We start from the raw sequence: 16,306 nt of genomic DNA on the forward strand, positions 1-16,306 counted from the left end.
ATATTTATTTCAGGCCGTACCTGTTTTTCTTTTCTTCTTTTCAAATCTTTTGTTATATTATACAGAAAAAATAACATGAGTACATTGAAGTAACAACACTTACAATGTCTCAAAAAAGGCATTATCTTAAAGAATGAAAAAAACTGTTGTGATAACAAAGAAAACCTACTAAGCAGAAAAGTGAGAAAAAAGAAGAACCCATTAGGTGTACAACCCCGGAGTCATGTGTCATACAAAAAGCTTCTAAAAATAAACATCAAACCGCCAACAAGAAAATATACCAAAAAATTTACAATTAGATAGTGAAACAAGTGCAATAACATGTTGGTCAGACACAGAAATACCATGAATATTTTGAGGAATTTTTCCTAAATCCTTTTTTGATTCTCTGGATTCTATCATATTTTCTTATATATGAAAAAATAAAATTTCTCAATTAAATAAAGTTCATCTTCAAAAAGCTAGAAAGAATGGAGGTTTAGTCTTACCCAATTTTATGTTTTATTACTGGGCAGTCAATTTACGGAATCTTACGTTTTGGTTATATTATATTAATCGAGAGGACTGTCCAGTCTGGGCTTATTTAGAAGCTAATTCTGTTAATAAATTTTCTATCATTTCTCTTCTCGGATCCTCAATTCCTTTATCTTTAAGTAATTTAACTGATAATTTTGTAGTTAAACGCACTTTGAGGATTTGGGTACAATTTAGAAAATATTTTGGTTAATTGAGTTTTTCACTTTCAAGTCCTATTTTTTTTAAACTATTTTTTTAAACCTTCTATGACTGATGTAGCTTTTAAAGCGTGGAATAGATAGGGTATTAAATGTTTTCAGGATTTGTTTGCTGGAGATAGTCTCTCTTCATTTGAACAACTGTCAGCTAAGTATAGCCTACCTAAAATCCACTTTTTTCGATATTTACAAATTAGAGACTTTTTGCGTTCTCATGTACATACATTTCCTACAAGTCCAGATAAGAATTTACTTGATACAATTTTTAACTTGAAACCCTTCCAGAATGGATCCGGTAATTTTTTCTGGTAGTGGGTTTAGATTTTTTTTTGTATAATGAAATTATCTCTTTTCAATATTATGTTTAAATTTAATGTATATGGATATGGGGTAATGAGACTATATTTGTGATTCCAATATATTGTAATCGATATATATTATATACCCTACTGTACTCTGTATTCTTTTATGTAAGAAATCAATAAAAATATTGAAAAAGTAAAAAAAAGATGAGGATAGGGAAGAAGATGGTACATCAGCTGAAACATCCATGATCTGATTAAATGATAGAGAAACAACAAGGGGCCACATGGCCTACTTCTACTTTTTATTCCTCATGTTTAAGTATTGTGTTTTTTTCAAGGGTATAGATTTAAACTTTGAGAAGTTGATAGATAATATAAATCAGTTTGCTCTTATTTAAATTTCTGACATTTTTAATCTTATAGAGCCACACAGCACTACAGCACAGAAACAGACCACACTGCAACACTTCAAACTTGTCTGCATTAAATTCCATCTGCTGTTTTTCAGCCCATTTTTCCAGCTGGTTCAGATCCTACTCAAGCTTTGATAGCCTTCCTCACTGTCCACTATATCCCAAATCCTTGTGTCATCCACATATTTGCTGATCCAGTTTACCACATCATTAATATACAGCAGATGACAAACAACAATGGACCTTGCAGCATACATGGTATGTACCATTTGGTACATGCAGCTTAGAAAAATAAGAGGGCTACGCAGTAGGGAAATTCTAGGCAATTTCTAGAGGAGGTTACATGGTCGGCACAACATTGTAGGCCCAAGGGCCTGTAATGTGCTGTAGATTTCTACTTTTCTATGTTTCAAACCACTGATCACAAGCTTTCAGCCAAAGGGGCAACCATCTACTACTGTTCTCTAGCTCATCCCACGAAGCCAATGTTGAATCTAATTTACTACTTCATCCTTAATGCCAAGTGATGGAAATGATCTTCGTGACAGAGAGAGGAAGATGCATGGAAATACATAAATTATTTTGCCAGTATTTTGATGGAAACTTGTAAACTACAAAGTTAAAAAACATCTTAATAACATTCTTACCACAAATTAACTGAAATAAAACCAAAAATGCTCAATAACCTAATTTCTAAATTACTCTATGAAGCAATTCACTCTGTTAAATAGGATATAATCTGCAGTCAACCTAACTAATTGTACTCCTCCCTATAAATACCCATGTCATATGTAGTTGCATAGGGACTGGCTGAACTCATCTAAATATACCCAGCCTAACAATGAGGTCAAAGAACCTCTTGCTTGTTATGACTGATTCTCATAGATGAATTTTACTTTCATAATTTTTCCAAGCAAGGTAAAAACACAGAACATTCAAACCCAATTATTGAAATCAGCCACTGTGCAACAGTAAGTTTTGTCTTACCTTGTTTTGTGTGTGGTTTCAGTCATTTTCACTGTAATAGGGGCATGCTTTGAAAATGCACGTTTGTGACTACGTTTTCTGCTTAGCACTGGACTGTGTTGCTGAGATGAATTACCTGTCAAAATAAAGAATGAAAACTTTGATTCCTACTTAGTGAAGCTGATAAGAAGGGAACAATTTGGTTTTATACATTGAATAATTTGAATAATGCCTTTTCCTTAAAACAAATATTTTAAGAGTGATGGGGAACTGGATTTATTGACGGAAAACTAGATTACAAGTTCACACAAGAAAAATGATATTATTGTATTATCTAAAATTTTCCTTTACCATTGAAATCTTCTCAATTCACATCTAACCCGGTTGTGCTCTCCACCCTCAAAGTTTTTAATCAATTTCGCTGCCACTATAAGTTCATATCAGCTTCAGTTTTGGGCCCCATTCATAAAAACCATTTATTTCCTCCCTCCACATTCGATTCAGCTTTTAGACAATGGGGTTTGAACGGTCTTATGCGCATTAAGGATTTGTATACTGATAACATATTTGATAGTTTTGATAACCTGCGTGGTAAGTATGGCCTTCCGCATAATCATTTTTTTTTTAAAATACCTGCAGATTCGTCACTTTGTCAAGGAAAAATTTCCCTCTTTTCCTGTTCTACCGCCTGCTATGTTATGGGAAAAATTCACTCTTAGCTTTAACAATAAGGGGCTGATTTCTGAACTATACTCTCAGCTGATGTCTTTGGGAGTTCAAGATCTAAACAAAACTAAGATTAGGTGGGAGGATGACCTCGGTATGGATCTTGTGGAAGAATACTGGGCAAAAGTATTGAATAGGGTTCATTTCTCATCATCGTGTGCTAGACTGGGGCTCATACAATTCAAAGTTTTACACAGGGTACATTTAAGTAAAGCCAGACTTACAGACATATACCCTGGGACAGACGCTGGCTGTGACAGGTGTTCCTTCTCTCCGGCTGGTTTAATACATGCATTTTGGTCATGCCCTCGGCTTGATGACTATTGGGCACTGGTTTTTAAAATTATCAGTGAGGTTTTGGGGGTGACACTGAGACCTTGCCCGCTTATAGCTGTATTTGGTGTGGCAGATGATGATTTGGGTTTAAATGCAAGCCAGTCGGATATCATTGCATTTACATCGCTATTGGCCCGTAGGAGAATTTTGCTGGTTTGGAAATCTGCCACTCCCCCAACTGCTGCTGCTTGGTTAGAAGATGTAATGTTTTTTCTGAAATTAGAAAAGATTAAATTCACTTTGAGGGGGTCTGTGAAAAAGTTCTATTCGAAATGGGGACCTTTCTTATCATATTTTGGGAGTCTTAAGGAATTACCTACTAGTTGAGGGCATTTGATTGTACTTAGGAAGTTGCCTCCCATTTAACACACTTATAATTTACCTCACAGGGTGGTTGATGAATTGTAAATATGAGTGTATTTTGGATCATCTGACATGTTGCAGATGTGTATGAGCTGTCATATTGAAGTAGTGTGGGGGTACGGTTGTGAAATGTCCGTACTTGTATTTGTGAATTGTTGTGTTGTAGATATATTAGCTGCCATGATATGTTCGGGGAGGGCGGGTGGGGGTGGGGGGGGGGGGAGGTTTGTTTTTGGGGTACGATACTAAAGCAAAATGGAGGAATATGTAATCCATTATATATTCTGTATTGTGTCATTCCTTCAATAAAAATAAAAAAAAATTTAAAAATTCCAATCATTGTAGCTGCAATACCAGAAAATAAACCATTGATGCATGATTTCTTAGTTGCTTCTCAGTTTGCCAAATTTCTAAAGGTAATCTTCAATGTCGATACACTGGAATCCTCATGTATGAGGTTGGAATGGTTAATAGATTTACTCTGTGATTACCCAGGAGAAAAAAAAAGCATGTTTTGCCACAAAATTAGGATTAGGGATGTACAGAAGTACCTGGCAAATTTGAATTCCTATGCACAGTTGCGCAGATTATGCGGCAAACACTAAAAACTTTTAAATGTGATTATGGTAGGTGCAGAACCCATGCTTCTAGGCATCAACTTCTGGACACCCAACCGTCAGCTCAAAAATATTCTCAACTGCTCTCTAATCCTTCTGCCAGTTATTTAAGATTAATAAGGACAATAATCACTGTCCAGGCTTTCACCTGAACATCTCGCACTTGAGCTGCTAGTTCTTTTGAAATCACAGTTACCAAAAACATTTGTAAACCTTCACTAATAACTCACTAACTAGGATTCGACCTAAACAGATATATGAGGGCAGAAACAAGATAGTGGGTTTGTTATTTCTCAAAATACCTGAATTAATGTGCACTTGTTAGTAAAAATGAAACCAAATGTAGAATATTTTATTGCAATCTTTGTGAGCGCTTTACTTTCTTATTTACTAAATGGTGCTGTTTCTTTAACTGAATATTTACATGAAATTCACTTGCCCATGCTGTCAATGTCCGTGCAAGTTTTCTTTTGCTTGGTTCTGATATTGGCACTCTCTTGGGGTAACCAAATCTATGGCTAATCAGCAATACCTAGTGGACAAAGCTAGATATTTTAAACAATTTTGGAGTCAATAACCTGAGAGTTGGAGTTCCTGATTATTTTGGTAGAAGGAAAAAGAACATATTTTGAAATAGATGCCTAGATGCCTTCATTTATTTTGTAGTGATAGGAACTCAATTTTATACATTTTCAAATAAATGTCCTCAATCTGACTGCAGAAATAGATGCTACAGGCGATATTAACTTAATCTACCCATGAAGAAAAGAGAAATAAAAGGTGGCTTACACTGAGGAAGTCTTTGTTCTGGAGAATTCAGCAACATCATAGCAGTGGCAGCATCAATATCAGAACCTAAAAAATGTAATTGTGAACAAATAAATTGAGATAAATCATCAGTTACACAGCCAATCTATTTCGGCAGAGGCATACAAAACTAACTGAGACAGTATCTTGCCTCTTTAAGTCAAGTCACTTTTTATTGTCATTTCAACCATAACTGCTGGCACAGTACACAGTAAAAACGAGACAACGTTTTTCAGGACCATGGTGCTACATGCTACATACTTCAGAAGGAGTAGCGGACTGCACCACCCAATTTACATCGGTGGTGCGCAAGTGGAACAGGTCATAAGCTTTAAATTCCTCGGGGTCAATATCACAAATGACCTGACTTGGTCCAACCAAGCAGAGTCCACTGCCAAGAAGACCCACTAGCGCCTTTACTTCCCGAGAAAACTAAAGAAATTTGGCCTGTCCCTAAAACCCTCATTAATTTTTATAAATGCACCGTAGGAAGCATTCTTCTAGGGTGCATCACAATCTGGTATGGAAGTTGTCCTGTCCAAGACCGAAAGAAGCTGCAGAAGATCGTGAACACAGCGCAGCAGATCACACAAACCAATCTTCCATCCGTGGACTCACTTTACACCGCACGCTGTCGGAGCAGTGCTGCCAGGATAATCAAGGACACGACCCACCCAGCCAACAGACTTTTTGTCCCTCTTCCCTCCGGGAGAAGGTTCAGGAGCTTGAAGACTCGTACGGCCAGATTTGGGAACAGCTTCTTTCCAACTGTGATAAGACTGCTGAATGGATCCTGATCCAGATCTGGGCCGTACCCTCCAAATATCTGGACCTGCCTCTCGGTTTTTTTGTACTACCTTACTTCCCATTTTTCTATTTTCTATTTATGATTTATAATTTAAATTTTTAATATTTACTAATATTAACTGTGTAATATCTCTAATATTTAATATTTGTAATCCAGGGAGTGTGAAGCACAGAATCAAATATTGCTGTGATGATTGTACATTCTAGTACCAATTGTTTGGCGACAATGAAGTATAAAGTATACATGAACAATACAAAAACTACACTGAACTACGTAAAACAACACAAAACTACACTAGACTACAGACCTACCCAGGACTGCATGAAGTGCACAAAACAGTGCAGGCATTACAATAAATAATAAACAAGACAATTTGCACAGTAGAGGGCAATAGGTTGCTGTCAGTTCAGGCTCTGGGTATTGACGAGTCTGATGGCTTGGGGGAAGAAACTGTTACATAGTCTGGTCGTGAGAGCCCGAATGCTTCGGTGCCTTTTGCCAGATGGCAGGAGGGAGAAGAGTTTGTATGAGGTGTGCTTGGGGTCCTTCATAATGCTGCTTGCTTTACGGATGCAGCGTGTGGTTTAAATGTCTGTAATGGCGGGAAGAGAGACCCCAATGATCTTCTCAGCTGCAGGGTCTTGCGATCCGAGTTGGTGCAATTTCCGAACCAAGCAGTGATGCAGCTGCTCACGATGCTCTCAATACATCCTCTGTAGAATGTGGTGAGGATGGGGGGGGTGAGAGATGGACTTTTTTCAGCCTTCGCAGAAAGTAGAGACGTTGCTGGGCTTTCTTTGCTATGGAGCTGGTGTTGAGGGACCAGGTGAGATTCTCTGCCAGGTGAACACCAAGTAATTTGGTGCTCTTAACGATCTCTATGGAGGAGTCGTCGATGTTCAGTGGAGTGTGGTCATTCTGTGTCCTCCTGAAGTCAACAACCATCTCTTTTGTTTTGTTCACATTCAGAGACAGGTTGTTGGCTCTGCACCAGTCCGTTAGCCGCTGCACCTCCTCTCTGTATGCTGACTCATCGCTCTTGCTGATGAGACCCAACCCGGTCGTGTCATCGGCGAACTTGATGATGTAGTTCAAGCTGTGTGTTGCAGCATAGTCTTGGATCAGCAAAGTGAAAAGCAGTGGACTGAACACACAGCCCTGGGGGGCCCCCGTGCTCAGTGTGATGGTGTTGGAGATGCTGCTTCCAATCTGGACCGACTGACTTCAACATTAAGTCAAACACTTATGAATTCTATTCGCCTGAGAGAGCAATGATATAAATTATGAACAACCTACTATAACTGGCCAAATTTTCAGTCAGCTGCCAATAGCCAATTGTAGTGTTAGGTTTTAGTAGTCACAGTTACAAGTATAGGCATAGAAATTTCAGACACAAAAGTAGCTGCATTGCCAACAATTATTTAAAAAATCCAAATTCAAACTTCCTCATAAAGTACAGAATCTAACCTGAGACTTCAGAATAGAAACTTTCTATCTTCTGTGTGCTTTGGCGAATCTCATGATCAATTAACTGCAATGGTTTTCAGCTATGGAAATGAAAATTCATTCCTCAAACATATGGGATTATCAATTTGTTTTGCTATTAAAAGGCTTAAGTAATTTTCTTCATTGGATTAACTGGTGAAAGAAGCTTAAAACAGTTCTTCAAAGCTGAATTTCCAAAATGAAATTCCCATTCCACGAAAGCTTGCGTTGCATGTCTTTCATACAGATCAATCATTATACAGTGCATTGAAGCAGAACAAGATAAGACAATAACAGAATGCAGAATAAGGAGTAACAGAGAAAGTGTGGTGCTGGTAAGCAATAACGTACAAGATCATAATGAGGTGGATGAGAGTTCAAGAATCCATCTTACTGTTGGAGTCCCTTTTATTCTTGGACAGACTGTTTTACAAGTGATTTGGTCATGGCACTATTGTTGATGAGCCCACCAACACAACATTAAAAGTCACATGAATAATTGAAGAGCAATTGAATGCTTACAAGTGTACCCAAGCAGAACTACTAAACTAGTAACAGTAAACACTGCCTGATTGACTTAGCGAAGGAAATTCGAAATGGGCTGCTGTGAATTAGACATTTTTCTCTGCAAGACACATACAGCTGTCCAAGTTCTATTTCAATGACATTAATGTTAAATATGTGCCAGTTTGTTAGACACATATCTTGAAGATTATCATTGCCTGGCACTTTCCAGCCCATGCCTATACAATCTGGTAATCATATGGCATATTTTCTTGGATTGCTTCATTTACTAAGGATGTCCCTCTTTTGCTATTGGTGAACTTAAGTAATCTTTATTGATCACAGACTGCAATTTTTTAATTATGGACATGATTTACATCTGTTTCCCTCTGTGGAATGGAATCTTCCATCAAAAGACTGATAATAATCTGATTGATCTTCATAAATAAATTATAAAGGGAGCACAGTTAGAAAAATCATTGTCTGTGCATCATCTCTGATAACGCTGCCAAACTGTGAAGGGAACATTTTATGATTCAATGGTTGTTAAAATAATTCTTGACATGGATTAAGCTGAATGGTAAAGTTCCATTTGGGCTGAAAGACAACATATTCTAAACAGCTCACACAAAATGCTGTAGAAACTTAGCAGGCCAGGCGGCATCTACGGAAACAAGTAAACAATCGACGTTTCAGGCCAAGGCCCCTCATTAAGATTGGAAAAAAAGATGAGCAGTTAGAGCAAGAAGCTGGGGGAGGGGAGGAAGTAGTATAGTGGTGCTAGAAAGTTTGTGAACCTTGTAGAATTTTCTCTATGTATTTATTGAAAAAGTATGTGAACCTTTGCTTTCAGTAACTGGTGTGACACCCTTGTATAGCAATAACTTCAATCAAACATTTTCGGTAACTGTTGATCAGTCCTGCACGTCCGCTCGGAGGAATTTTAGGCCATTCCTCCTTCCAAAATTGCTTCAACTTTGGGATGTTGGTGGGTTTCCTTGTATGAACTGCTTCCTTCGGGTCCTTCCACAACATTTCTACAGGATTACGGTCAACTTTCATCTCATCCGTCCACAGAACATTGTCTCAGAAGAATTGTAGAACATTCAGGTGGTCTTTTGCAAACTTGAGATGTGCAGTAATTTTTTTTTGGAGAGCTGTGGTTTCCCCTTTGATGTCCTTCCACGAACATGATTCTTGTTCAGTGTTTTTCTTATAGTGGACACTTGAACAGAGACTATAGCAAATTCTAGAGATTTCTGCAGGTCTTTTAGTATTACCCTTGGGTTCTTTTTCACCTCCTTCAGCATTGCATCTTGTGCTCTTGGTTTGATCTTTGCAGGATGCCCACTCCTAGGGAGAGTATCAACATTACTGAGTTTCCTCCAATTGTAAATGCTTTCTCATACTGTGGACTGAAGAACAATCAGGTCTTTAGAAATGCTTTTGTAGTCTTTTCCAGCTTCATGCATTTCTACAATTCATCTCCTAAGGTCCTCTGAAAATTCTTTTGATTAAGGCATGGTGTACATCTTCCTTCTTGATAAGAGCAGGCTTAGTCAGTAACCTGACTTTGTGTGTCTTTTTTTACGTGGCAGAGCAACTCTACAACTCAACTTCAATCTCATCTCATTGATTGGAACACTTGACTTCAAATAGCTTGTGTAGAAGACGTTACCCCAGAGGTTCACATACTTTTCCCAACAAATACATATTCTGGTGGATCGTTTTTCTCAATTAATAAATGAACAAGTATAATGCATTTTTGACGATCTGATCACATTTTGGCTCATATTAATGCAGAAGTAGAGAAAATTCTACAGGGTTCACAAACTTTCTAGCACTACTATACAAAGTGATAGGTGAAATCGGGAGAGGAGGAGTGATGAAGTAAAGAGCTGGGAGGCTGATAAGTGAAAGAGATAAAGGGAGAAGGGGAATCTGATAGGAGAGTAGAAGAGCATGGAAGAAAGGGAAGCGAGAGGAGCAGCAGAGGAAAGTGATGGGCAAGTAAGGAGATAAGGTGAGTGAAGGAAAAGGGATGAGAATGTTAAACTCTAACCTAATCACAGGACAATTTACAATCATCAATTAACCTACGAACTGATTCGTCTTTGGACTGAGAGGAGAAACTAGAGCACCTGGAGAAAACGCACATCATCACAGGGAGAACATAAAAACTCCTTACAGATGGCGCCAGAACTGAACTCCCTACGGCAGTGCCTCAAGCTGTAACAGCATCACTCTTACCACTGCACTACTATGGCACTTATAACCTGTATAAATGTAATGAAATCTTAGTATACTCTGCAAGAGTTGATGACACAGCACAGAGTACGATAATAATAGTCTTCTCCAAGTTTAAAAAACAAAGCTTTTCCAACCTTTTAAGCATTAATAATGTGGAGTTGTTAGATTTAGAAAATCCTTGGTGTATGGCCTATCCCCAAAGAAGAACCTTGAATGCAGTGAATATAACCAATAATGTGAAGCAGAGGGTAGGGAAGATCAGAAATTACTTTAAACTTAGCTGCATTGACAGTGTTTCTTCCAAGGATGCATGAACAACATTTGACCATTACTTTCTGTTAACAAATACTTCACTTCAAATGTGTAGCCTTCATCACTCTTTCAGTCAATGCGTTTCCGCACACACCCACCCCCCCCCCCAGCCCAATCATTCTTTGGGTGAAAATATTATTTTATTTTTAATGAAAAAGACAATTCTCTGAAACAAATAACAATAATGATAACAATAATAATTAAGATGAAGAAGAACATTATTGATCCTGAGTGGGAAATTCTTTTGTCACAGAAGCATCATTTAAAAACACACTTGGCAGTGTGCAACCTTAAGTGTTCAAAAAGCAGTGACTTTTTTCACTGATAGTTGATGAAAAATAAGTAGCAAGACAATTCAGAACCGTTTTGCTCACTGTGGTTTTAAGCATTCAGGCTTGGAGAAGTGAGAAATGGCCCAGAGTGAAAATAAAATGATTTCACCATTTCAAGTTAGGAACCACAAAGGAGTAGAAGGTATCAACAATCATCTTGAATGTTACAATGAAAATGAAGATTTAGAGGACATAATCATCGACAGCATTGTTTGAACGCAGTCCATTATGCGCACTAGGTGTCTGCATTGATTTTGTTCATTTACTGCCAATCAAAAGAACATGGTAGTGCACACTGGACGAATTCTTCATCGATAACTATTAGGAACGAACACACAGTTTTAAGTATTGCAATAGTGTTCTAATTTGTTCTATATTTAATTTAAATACATAATTCTTTACTCAGTTAAACATTAGTTTGTCTTTTTCTCTACGTTTTTAAACTATTTCCATGAAACTTTTGGCTAAATGGAGAAGCCATTTATTGGGCCAAAATGTACTGGTCCTGATGTGTTCCTAATTGGAATCCACTGTATTTTCACCGAAAGAGCGATGGGGAGAAGGGGAGGGGGGGGAGGATCTGAAATACACTGAATTATAGAGTTTTAAAGCTTCCACACCCTTTAAAATAAGCACTCAAATTGCCTTAAACCATGAAGCAGTAAACTGACAGCTGGGTTTCTTACACATTGAAACAAGAAATCCTAGAATATTGAAACAATGTGAAGATAAAGGTCAGTCACTATTACATTGAGTTGTGGAGTGGGCTGCAGTGGCTCCTAGTTGTTACATTGTCATCAGAATCAATTCAGTTAACAGTACAGTATGTGTCAGAATAGGTGCAAAAGTGGAAAATAAAGTAGATTTTCATTACTGTTTTCAAAATAAAACAACAATGTTAGTCATATTTTAGTACGACTTCATTACAAATGGTCAAAATGTTATTGCCAAGAAATGAATAAATACATTAGTTCTTGAATTTATGTATTATCAGTTTATCCAAATATGCACATTTTCTAAAAGAAACACTTGAAGAGGAAAACTGAACTCACTTTTCTGTAGGCTATCTTGGAGCTGTGGTGATGTTGATGTGAGGTGGTGAGGAGGTGGTGATGCACTAAAAGAAACATAATCATACATATAAAATAATCACCAAGTGCTAAAGATGCTGGTTCGCATTGATACCCTTTCAAAAGTGATACTTTCTATGTATGAATTAAATTGTCAGGCTACTTAGAGAAAAATCTCAAGTTCAATCATTGCTTATCTGACATCCATAAATAGCCAAAGACTACCATGCTTACAAGAAACAACATACCCATGGAACTATGCATACAGGATAAATGGAGCGAGCAGTGACCAAAAAATTTAACTTGTCAAAAAGCTTGGTTGGGAAAAAAACAAAATGTAGAGAGTCATGTCACATGCGCCTTTAGATGGAATGGGAACCAGAGTGATAGAGCTGAGAATGGGGCAGTTGGTATTTAAGTCAATGCTGTGTGTAGTGAGACTGTGAGGAAGGACAAGCAGATGGTAAGGCAAAATTGCAGTCAGTGATATGAGCTCAAATATAACATGGGGGCAAACTCAAAAAGGGTGATAAATACTGGACTGAAGATGTTATATTTGCATGCACACTATACAGACTAAGGTAGATCTTGTAATGCACTTATAGGTTAGCAGTTATGATGTTATGGGCAATGTTGTGGCTGAAAGAAGATCAAAGTTGGGAGCTTAACATCCAAGGATGCACAGTAGTTCAAATGGACAGAGGAACAGGGGTTGGGGTCACTGTTGGTAACAAATGAAATCAAATACTTCGGAAGATGTGACATGGGAATGGAAGATATAGAATCCTTATTGATAGGAACTACAAGAGTAAAAAACCCTGATGGGAATTATATATAGGCCCCAAACGGTAGCCAGGATGTGGGATATAAATTCTAATGGAAATAGAAAAGGCATATAATAAGGGCATTGTTATGATAGCTATGGGGGATTTCAAAATGCAGGTAGATTGGGAAAATCAGATTGGAACTGGATCCCAAGAGACAGAATTTGTAGAATGCCTACGAGATGGCTTTTTAGAACAGCTAGTGGTTGAGCCCACTAGGGGAAAAGCAATTCTGGTGTTATGCAATAAACCAGATTTAATTAGGAAGCTTAAGGTAAAAGAGCAGTTAGGCAATGTTCACAACATGATAGAATTCACCCTGCAGTTTGAGAGGGAGAAAATAAAGTCAGATGTATCAGTATTATAGTACAGTGAATTACAGAAGCATGACAGGGTTGCTGGCCAAAGTTGATTGGAAGGGGACACGAGCCGGCATTTTGGCAGAACAGTAATAGCTGGAGAGAGTGTGGAGGCATCAGTAATGATCATTCAAGAACCAATAGATTCGTGAATGGTTCTGGAGGACCAGAGAATTGAAAACATCACTCTATTCTCTATGGAGATAGAAAAAAGGAAATTATAGGCCATTTGGCCTGTTCTACAGTAGTTGGTAAGATGTTAGTCCATCATTAAGGATGAGGTTTAAGGGTACTTTGAGGCATATGATAAAGTAGGCCAAATGTCAGCATGGTTTTCTTCAGGGGAAATCTTGTCTGACAAATCTGTTGGAATTCTTTGAGGAAATGGATGTTATGTACTTGGATTTTCAGAAGGCCTCTGACAAGGTGCCACACATGAGCCTGCTTAACAAGATAAGAGCCCAAGGTATTACAGGAACGATACTAGCATGGATAGAAGGTTGGCTGACTGGCAGGAGGCAAACATTCGAAACAAAGGGGCTCTACTCTGGTTGGCCACCAGTGACTAGTGGTGTTCTGCAGTGGTCAGTATTGGGACCACCTCTTTTCACGTTATATGTCAGCAATTGATGGCTTTGTGGCTAAGTTTGCAAATACAAAGATAGGTGGAGGGGCAAATCATGCTTAGCAAGCAGGGAGTCTGCAGGAAGACTTGGACATATTGAGGGAATGGGCAAAGAAGTGGCAGATGGAATAGAGTGTAGGGAAGTATATGGTCATGCAATTTGGTGGAAGGAATAAAGGGGTAGACCATTTTCCTAAAAGGGAGAAAATTCCAAAATCAGAGGTGCAAACGGATTTGGGGGTCCTTGTGCAGAACGTCCTAAAGGTTAACTTTCAGGTTGAGTCAGTGGCAAGGAAGGCAAGTGCAATGTTAACATGCATTTCAAGAGGGCTAGAATATAAGAGCAAGAATGTGATGCCGAGACTTTATAAGGTATTGATCAGACCACACTTGGAATACTGTAAGGAGTTTGGGGCCCCCTAAGAAAGGATGTGCCGGAATTCAAGAGGGTCCAGAGAAGGTTCACAAGAATAACTCCAGGAATGAACGGGTTAAGGTATGAGGAACATTTGATGGCTTAAGGCCTATACTCCTTGGAGTTTAGAAGAAAGGGGGTGGATGAAGGATCTCATTGAAACCTATCAAATATTGAAAGGCCGCGATAGAGTAAATGTGAAGAGGATGTATCCTATAGTGGGTGGTGAGTCTAGGACCAGAGGGCATAGTCTCAGAAGTGTGGGTCGTCCATTTAGAACAGAGATGAGAGGAATTTCTGTAGTAAGATGGGGTGAATCTGTAGAATTCATTGCCAGGGACTGCTATAGGAACCAAATCACTGAATATATTTAAAACAGAGTTTGATAGGTTCCAGGTTCATGAGGGGAGGGTCAAAGGTTACAGGGAGAAGGCAGGAGAATTGTGTAGAGGGGGAAAATAAATTAGCCATGATGAAATAGCAGACAAGACTCAATGGGCCGAGTGGCCTTATTCTGCTCCTATGTCTTATGGTCTTATTTAGTTTGGTCATATCTTTGCCTCATGTCCTTAACACAAGGTTGTTTAAACACAAGTGCGTTCCCAAAGATATATACCTGGTGATTTTAAACACTTGTATTTTTATTAATCCTAATTCTTGGTCCCCTACTTCACTGTTGTCCTAGCTAGCTTCCTCAAATCCATCATCTAGACCTTTGAGAGATATCTAGATGCTGCTCAAAAGTAGATTATGTATAAAGATGGGACTTGGAATCCAAGTCCTTAGCTCCTTGAAAGTGTCATAGAATAAAGCAGTGGAGGCTACCTCAGTAAATATATTTAAAGACAAAGTTGGATAGATTTTTGCACAGTAGGGAAATTAAGAGTTTACGGGGAAAAGGCAGGTAGGTGGAGATGAGTTCATGGCCAAATCAGCCATGTTCTCATTGAATGGCTGAGCAGTCATGACAGGCCAGATGGCCTACTCCTACTCTTATGTTCTTATGGAATTAGAGAGGTGTAATGGGATATATATTTGAGGTAAATGCGGCACTAGCAGGCTTGCCTTCACTGGTCAGGGCACTGAATGTAAGTGTAAAGAAGTCACGTTGCTGCTCTATAAAACTTTGGTTAAGCTGCATTTGGAGTAATATATGCAATTCCGGTAGCCACATGACAGGAAGGATGTGTAAGCTTTAGAAACAGTACAAAAGAGGTTTACCAGGATGTACCTGGATTACAGAGTGTTAGTTATAAAGGACAGGTTGGATAAACTTGGATTGTTTTCTCTGGAACTTCAAAGGCTGAGGGAAGACCTGATCGAAGTTTATAAAACTGAGAGGCATAGATAGTCGAACTTTTTTTTCTTCAGGGTGGAAATCTCAAATGCTAGCAAGCATAGTTTTAAGATGAGAGAAGAAAAAGTGCAAGGTGATGTGCAGGACATTTTTTTTATATATAAAAAAGAGGCAGTGGTGGAACCAGAGATGATATTGGCACATAAGCAGCTATTAAGATAGGGACAGAAAGTGCACGGAATGGAGTGAGATCGATCATATGCAGACAGAAGAGCTGAGTTTAATAATGACATCAAGTTTAGCACAGACATTGTGGATCAAAGGATTTGTTTTTGTGATGTATGGTCAATGTTCTATGCTGTACAATCAGGCCAATACTGAGATCTAATATTGCATTTCAACGTCAGTGGAAGCTGTCACTTGCCAACCCAGCACAGTCCGCAGTTCCACAGGGTTCAGCAGTGCACTGGAGCATCTAAACATATCAGAATATCATAAGATGAATAGGATGCCTCCTGAACTGAGGTATAATTGAAGTAGGGTTTTGATTACCTCTAGTTATCTACAATCCTAGATTTCATAACCAAGGTGAGAAAGTAAGAAACAAGACAGTTCATGAATTCAGTCACAGCATTTTTGAGTTAATCTGTCAATGGTGTAATGTTGTCCTTATGCGGCAACATCACCACACCTAAATACCACATTCTTAGTACTATACACATCCAGCAGCAGGCACAGAGGATTGGTAATGTTGTTAG

The 16,306-nt window shown here is 38.4% G+C and overlaps 1 protein-coding gene across 6 annotated transcripts in view; it reads right to left on the minus strand.

The window, feature by feature from the left end:
• Window positions 1–16,306, minus strand: part of foxn2a (forkhead box N2a) — a 64,086-nt gene that overhangs the window by 11,706 nt on the left and 36,074 nt on the right. For all 6 annotated transcript variants that reach the window (XM_072264947.1, XM_072264946.1, XM_072264945.1 and 3 more), the window contains 3 exons: window positions 12,011–12,075; window positions 5,250–5,315; window positions 2,440–2,554 (listed from right to left, as the gene is read on the minus strand). In XM_072264947.1, the coding sequence (XP_072121048.1) occupies window positions 2,440–2,554; window positions 5,250–5,315; window positions 12,011–12,075 (246 nt within the window). The remainder of the gene's footprint in view (window positions 1–2,439; window positions 2,555–5,249; window positions 5,316–12,010; window positions 12,076–16,306) is intronic.

Source organism: Mobula birostris, chromosome 8 (genome assembly GCF_030028105.1).
Source record: "Mobula birostris isolate sMobBir1 chromosome 8, sMobBir1.hap1, whole genome shotgun sequence".
Lineage (NCBI taxonomy): Eukaryota > Metazoa > Chordata > Chondrichthyes > Myliobatiformes > Myliobatidae > Mobula > Mobula birostris.